We start from the raw sequence: 7,676 nt of genomic DNA on the forward strand, positions 1-7,676 counted from the left end.
CTCAAGTTCTTCACCTCCTGCAGTTTATCCTTTGCACGGTCCCCTCTCCTTGAATGTAGGTATGACTTGTGCCTTGCTTCTATCCTGTAGAAAACGGGACAAAGGTGGCCAGGCGCGGTGGCTCACACCTGTAATCCCAGCACTTTGGGAGGCCGAGGTAGGTGGATCACGAGGTCAGGAGATCGAGTCCATCCTGGCTAACACGGTGAAACCCTGTCTCTACTAAAAATACAAAAGTTAGCTAGGTGTGGTGTTTATTTATTTATTTGTTTTTCAACTGAAAAAGCTTAGTAGCCCAGCCCTGTGGGTATCCTCTAACTCCAAAGTTATCAACTAGTGCTTAGCTAGTTATCTGCTTATAAACACCAGAATTCTAGCTCAGCTCCAGCAGAGATGAGTCAATAGCTGGCAAAGAGAAACACAGACAGATGGACAAGAGCCAGAGAACACCAGAGACAAGAGCGAGGCTGATTAGGAAGCCAGAGCTGCGAAGCGAGACAGCCAGCAGCCTCTTTCCAGCCCTGTCCTCCACTACAGCGTCACTCAGGTTTCCCTTTTCTTCGCTGCTTTCCTGGCTCACTTGAATCAGTTTACAGGCGACTCCATACACCTGTCTGCCTCTGCACTTCCAACCCCAGTGGGGTCTTCATACCTATCCAGAGGAGGCTGGGGAGTGAGGATTGGCTTATCCAACTCTGGCTGAGGGCAGCTTCTGGAACAAAGAGGCTGCTTAGAACACGCCCATGGAAAGAAGTCGAATTGAATCCGTCAGAATTCCCCACTTGTTGATGCTGGAGTGAAGCAGAGACATTCCATTCCATGAGGCCCATTTTGTAGATGGGGAACTGAGGCTAGAAAACATGTCCCTTGAGCCTTGTTTTTAATGATGACAAAGAGACGGCCATGTGTAGTACAAAAGGCCTTGAACCAGAGATGCAGAGATCTGGGCTTTACTTGTACCTCTGTCAGGGACGCCCTGGGTGACTGCAGACAAGCCACTTATTCTCTAAGTTTAGGAGAAAATCAGAAATTGCTGATTCATCACTCACTCAGCAAACATTTCTGGAGCCTCTTTGATGTGCTAGGCGTGGGGATAACTACTGAAATATGTGGGCTCCAAACTGTAGCCAGATCACATCATGGAAGTCGGGTTTGGCCCTGCGGCCCTGTGTCTGCATGGCTTTCGGTCACGTTTTCTCACTTGCTGTGACTTCTTCACATATGTGTAAACGAGAGAAAAGAGGGGCCTGTTTTTCAGGCTGCTATGCAGATTGAATAGTAACGTAGGATGGCGCAAAGAGCAGCCTTGGCCTGCAGAGGTTCTCAAGCTGTAGACAGCATTGGTCAATGGACTGCTGCAAAGAACCAGCAACAGGCAGGACATTCAGTAGACCAGGGTCTGGAAACACTCCGTCCAAGCCACACACCTCTGGAAACTTAGCAGGAAGGCTTAATTTGAAACATTTGTGATCATATTTCAGGATGTCTCTTGTAATTCCCGTGATCTGCAAAAAGATGAACTTTCACACTCACATTTAATAGCTTCATTCTAACATCTCTCAGGTACCCCATAAACACATCACTCTGCACCCACAAAAATTAAAAATAAAAAAATTTTTAAGTTGTTTTATGATATAAAAATAGCTTGAATCTAATCAAAACTATTGACAAAATCATGAATTTGATATTCTGGTAACTTTTTAGAAATACATAAATGCATATTAATCATTGCAATTCTCTATCTGCAGCAGTTATAGCCTATCAGGGAAAAATTCCAAGAAATAGAAAAGCATTATAGATGGGATGGAATCATTAACAAGAGGTAGATTATGAAAATTTCCGGCCGGGCGCGGTGGCTCACGCTTGTAATCCCAGCACTTTGGGAGGCCAAGGCGGGCGGATCACAAGGTCAGGAGATCGAGACCACGGTGAAACCCTGTCTCTACTAAAAATACAAAAAAATTAGCCAGGTGTGGTGGCGGGCGCCTGTAGTCCCAGCTACTCGGAGAGGCTGAGGCAGGAGAATGGTGTGAACCCAGGAGGCGGAGCTTGAAGTGAGCCGAGATTGCGCCACTGCACTCCAGCCTGGGTGACAGAGCGAGACTCCGTCTCAAAAAAAAAAAAGAAAAAGAAAATTTCCAAATGAGGGGCATGAATAGTAGGGGTGACCTGGGCTTCCAGAGGGGTCTCTGGCCACAGAGTGAGGCAAGAGATTCCAGGTGAGCCCAGACAGGAGCAAGGAGGGAGTTGGGCTTGTGACCAGAGCTCGAGTCTGGGAAGGGCCTCCACTGGCCACCCTGAGCACAATGAAGTTACGGTACAATACCCAGTAGGGGCCTCACCATGTGCAGACATGGGCCCTCACCCCCTCCTGAGCTTAGAGCCCCCAGGGAGGCAGGCAGGAAGTGGTGTTTGCAGAGAGCTTTCAGCAGAGTGCCCAGCAGGTGCCCTTTGTGCAGATGGTACAGTTCCCAGGAGATCTCTCTCCATGCCCTGCCCTCCAGCCCCACCCCTGTTTCCAGGGAGGGCCACACCGGGGCAGGATCCAGCAGGACAGCAAGAAGCCAGCTCCCTGCCTGCCTGACTACAAGGTGCCTGTGGCTCTCAGACAGTGCAGTAGTGGAGCAGTGGAGCTGCAGCCAGCCAGAACCCGGTTCCAATTTCAACTCTGCCTCTTACCAGCTGGCTGACCTGGGCACTTTCTTCCTTTTCTGTCCTCTGTCTCCTTCTCTGTAAAACTGAACCTGAATATCTGTCTTGTTGGACATTGCATCCACCCGATGTTTACTGGGCATCAGTTATGAGTTAGGCATTGTTCCTGCTGTGAGATCCCACTGATGCCTGGGGATCATCATACTCAACAGAGCTTTCATTTATCAAGTGCTTCTTCTATACCAGACCCTGGATGAAATGCTTTACAGCTAATATCTCGTTTAATCTTCACCAAAACCCAAGCAGAGGTCGAATCACCCTATTTAACAGTTCAGAAAAAGAAGCCTCAGGAGGTGAAACAAGCTGCCCAAAGAGTTTCAGTTTAGCACAGCACAGCTGGGATGGAACCAAGGCCTGTGGGACACCAGCCTGCCTCCCAGCACCTCCCAACAGGTCCACACCTGGGACATTCTGGGGAAATGCCTCGGATTAACCAAGGTCCTTGATCCCCTTCCCACACTGCATTGCACACAGGACAGGGCACATTGAATGTCCATACCCAGTCAGGAGTGACTGGTGGAGGGTGGAACAGCATGACCAAGCATTCCACCTCACATCAGGGGTCGTGCCCCTAAATCTCAGTGGGACCTCAGCCAAGTGGCTCCCCGACTGGGCCTGGACAATGAAGAGATGACAGTTGATAAAGATCTTTGGAGAGTTCTCAGAGCACTGATCAAATATAGAGTCACCATTTGGATCAGAGACAGCTCGTGTTGCTGGCCTTGGATGCTGGCCCACCACTCTCTAGCTTTGTGACCTTGGGTAAGTGACTTAACCTCTCTGAGCCTCAATCCAATTCAGTTTTCCTGTCTGTATTCTAGGGATAGTAGTAATGCCTTTCTCACAGAGCTCAGAGGTTAAAGGAGATGATGGAGGCAAAGTGCCAGAGCATGATGCCAGGCTCCAACAGGGTGCAATGATGTGCTGTGATCATAAGAAGAGTGGGTATGGTGGCAGCCCCATTTCCCTGCATCCTCCTGGCCCCAAGCATAGGAGGCAACACCCAGTAAACCTGTGGAATTGAGTTGAATCTACCAACCCCAGAGAAGAACCCATGTGCAGTGACACGAACCCCCTTGCAGTTATAGGGTAAAGACCTCAGAGGAAAAAAATATGCTTTGTCGGCCGGGCATGGTGGCTCACGCCTGTAATCCCAGCACTTTGGGAGGCTGAGGCCGGTGGATCACGAGGCAGGAGATCGAGACCATCCTGGCTAACACGGTGAAACCCCGTCTCTACTAGAAATACAAAAAAAATTAGCCAGGCATGGTGGCGGGCGCCTGTAGTCCCAGCTACTGGGGAGGCTGAGGCAGGAGAATAGCGTGAACCCGGGAGGCGGAGCTTCCAGTGAGCTGAGATCTGCACTCCAGCCTGGGGGACAGAGTGAGACTCTGTCTCAAAAAATATATATATAGAATCTATTTTCCTTCCCTCCATATTAGAGTCAAGCCCATGTAGGGAGCTCCAAATGCCATGCCTTTCCCCAGTTGGTGGCTGCTGTTATGCTGAACCCCTGTCTACTCCAATGGGGATGGCAGCAGGTTTGAGAGGCTGAAGAAGGGACCCAGGGCTGGTGAAGGAGACATGGAGTTTTACTGGGGCTTACATGCAGGGGAGAGCATTTAACAGTGCTGGGCTGGACAGGAGAGCCACACAACTTGCAAAAGTCATGCAGCGTTTATAGCATCTTCACTTAGCACCCTCCCCCAACAGTCTCCACCTGGCAACATTTACCTAACCCAAAACAAAGGGCCTTGATCCCCTGTACTGTCTGTGTTGCTCAGGGTGGGACAGGAGCTCAGATGTTCCTCATAGATAAGGAATAGGAATCAATCTCCAGGTTGGCCACTCCCAGATTCCTTAGCTCAGAACTCCAAACCACATTCACCTGCACCTGCCATAAGGGTCATTCTCAGGGGATGCTTAAGTTATTGCTATCAGGTGCATTCACTGTAAGCGGCTTTTGGGGAAATCACCGGCTGGGTCTGGAGGAGCAGGGCTATCATAGGAGAAGGTCCCCCAGGGTCAGAAGAGCCTGGTGATCTCAAGCACATCACCTCAGGCCTCACCTTCCCCATGCATCCATCCAGGGGCCTCTTCCTCTGTGTCACTCTGGGCTCCATCCTCTTGGTGCATTTGGAGTCAGACAAGACCTGGGTTCAAATCCTTGGCTGGAGGGATGCAAGATGCACGTGGAAGGAGAACCAATTCATCCTGTCCAGGCTCTTCTAGAGCAGCTGGTCTCCTGCTGACCTGTCTAGCTGACCCTAGCACCAGAGCAAGCTCAGCCAAGGTGGGCCAAGCCAGGTCCCGATTGGCAGAAACACTCAACTGACTTGAGACATGTGGGCAACAATAAGTGCTTGCTACATTTCGGTGTGGCTTGTCATGCAGCAATAGCTCACTGGTGCAACCAAGAAGCAGCAGAGCGGTGTGTGCGGTAAACAGCAGTCCAACTGCCAAGGAACATTTCATATACGAAGGCAGGAAGCCTTGACAGCACCTGCAGCTTACCAGCAGGGTAGTTATGAGGCCTGGTGCTGTGGGGGTCCTTCTACCATGAGAGAAGCCAGCCTGGGGACAGAGGACAGAGGAGACCCTATTCTCCACTTGTCCCCTCGTGTGCTCCCACATGGCACAGATATTTGATGCTCAGAGCTGTGCCAGGCATCTTACAAAGGTGAAGGAAAGGAAAACTGTATAAATGGTGATGGCAGCTCAGTGCCCTGACCTGATGAACCAGTGCTGGAAGCTTCTGTTCAGGGATAAAAATAAGCCCTTCTTATTTCAGCTACATTGGCAGGCTTTCTGTTGCCTGCTGCTGAAACTCCTATCTGATGCACAGCGGCTGCCTGGTCCCCGCAGTTCCCTGATTTCTGCAAGACCAGGCCAAACACCAAGAACTTCCCATTCTGTCTCCATGCCAGAGGTCTGTGCCTAGTTGGTGCACTTCTGAATGCAATTAAAAAGCTTGTCTGAGGCCAGGTGTGGTGGCTCATGCCTGTAATCCCAGCACTTTGGGTGGCCAAAGCAGGTGGATCACTTGGTCAGAAGTTCAAGACCAGCCTGGCCAACATGGTGAAACCCCCGTCTCTACTAAAAATACAAAAATTAGCCTGGCGTGGTGGTGGGCACCTGTAATCCCAGCTACTTGGGAGGCTGAGGCAGAAGAATCACTTGAACCTGGGAGGCGAAGGCTGCAGTGAGCTGAGATCGCACCACTGCACTCCAGCCTGAGTGACAGGGCAAGACTCAGTCTCAAAAAAAAAAAAAAAATTTGGTGCTCAGCCCAAATGTGGGACGTTCTGTTTCTATTTTTTTTCTCAATTGATTCTTTATGAAAAGTTCTTAACCTGCTCTTTTAACATACTCTGTGTCACCTCCCCCAAACAGTACAATCCGACAAGGTGCTGGCACTGTTCCAAATTGCTGTCCACTTAAGATTAAACTCCAAAAAGAAAGGGAGAAAATAAATCACAAGACATGAAACTGGCCGCACCACTGCTGTCCCCTCTTTGTCTCCACACACACTCTCAGACTTTCTGTTTCTGATTGCAGGTGTGTAGCTGGAAGGTGAACCGAGATAGTATGAAAACAGGTGGCATGGGCTGCAGAAACAGCACTGGGGCAGGAAACCGGGATCCTGCGCTGCTCGGATGCACTTGGCTGTGTGACCTTGGACTTGGCCATCCACTGTCTGGGCTTCGGTTTTCTCCTGTGTTCAGGGAATTCTCACTAAGTCCTCTTCCCATTCTGCTCCTCTGTGAGTTGAGTGAGGATCTTTCTCTTTAATTTCAGCCTCCATCTTGTAAACCAAAAAGTATCCGAGACAGGTCTCAATTGATTTAGAGATTTGTTGTGCCAAGGTTAAGGACATGCCTGGAAGTAAAAAGACACGAAATCACAGAAACAGTCTCTAGTCTGTGCCTTTCTCCAAAGATGATTTTGAGGGCTTTGATATTTAACGTGGAAAAGCAGGCTGGAGAGGAGAAAGGCAGTGTATGGTCACATGACTGAATCCACATGTTGCAAAGGAAAAGGAGTAGGTAGGGGATAGTCAATTACGTATTTGTCTCATGCTCAGTAAATCAGCAGTTTACGTAAGATAACGTGAACATAGAGTAGCTACCTGTGGAGCTATTTAACCTTTTATCTGTAGCCATCTACTTAGGAGCAAAAGGAAAGGCAGCTTCTTGTATGACTCAGCTTTCGGCTTTTTTTTTTTTGCCTTTTTGGCATAGTGAATTGGGTTCCCAAGTTTTAATTTTCCTTTCAGAATCTGCAGCTGCAGCCGTGTCCCATGAGTGTGGTAAGGCTTAGGGTGTTTTTGGAGATGAGCAGACCCGAGTTTTAATTCCAACTATGATGCCCAAATGCTAAGTTAATGTTGGACAAGTATTTAACCAATCTGATCTTCAGTTTGTCATCTGTGAATGTGGAACAATAATAATAATAATACCTTCTTTTGATAATTAGAGATTAATTATCTCTATTTATGATATAAATATAAGCACATATGAGATATAAGCACAGAGCAGATGTTCCATGGCTGGTAAATATTCTCCCTCTTCCTCTCTGTGTGGTTGTCTGCTTGCTGTGTGTCTATGGAAGTCAGATGAGCATTTGCCCAGAGCATGGGTAGATGGAGCCCACAAGCTCATAAGAATAAAATAACTAGAATGGAAACTGAAAATTAGATGTTCCATATGTTGTAACTCATTTTTGGCTGGAAATTATAGAGACCTCGGTTGGGAGTGTCATTAGATACTTGGAAAGGATGGGCGATGATTAGCACAGGTGGCTGGAGATGAACTCCCTGAACCGGCCCTGACATCTTGTTAGAGAGAGAAAAGCTCACATAGGTGTGAGCCTAGAATTTCAGTTAATATGCATTTATTCTGTATCTTGTCATTGCAAAGTTGAGTTTCACAGTCTGCTAGGAAGAGCAAAGAACTTCCCAGTAA

At 48.4% G+C, this 7,676-nt stretch overlaps 1 protein-coding gene across 1 annotated transcript; it reads right to left on the reverse strand.

Moving 5' to 3' along the window:
* Positions 1 to 1,132: 1,132 nt before the first annotated feature.
* LOC129487479 (uncharacterized) lies at positions 1,133 to 5,238 on the reverse strand. Its single transcript, XM_055288271.2, is given in 3 exon segments — positions 1,133 to 1,291; positions 1,293 to 1,505; positions 4,782 to 5,238. Coding segments are annotated over 3 exon segments (426 nt in total). The 5' UTR covers positions 4,836 to 5,238.
* Between the last annotated feature and the right edge of the window lie 2,438 nt (positions 5,239 to 7,676).

This window comes from Symphalangus syndactylus, chromosome 8 (assembly GCF_028878055.3).
Source record: "Symphalangus syndactylus isolate Jambi chromosome 8, NHGRI_mSymSyn1-v2.1_pri, whole genome shotgun sequence".
Taxonomy (NCBI): Eukaryota; Metazoa; Chordata; class Mammalia; order Primates; family Hylobatidae; genus Symphalangus; species Symphalangus syndactylus.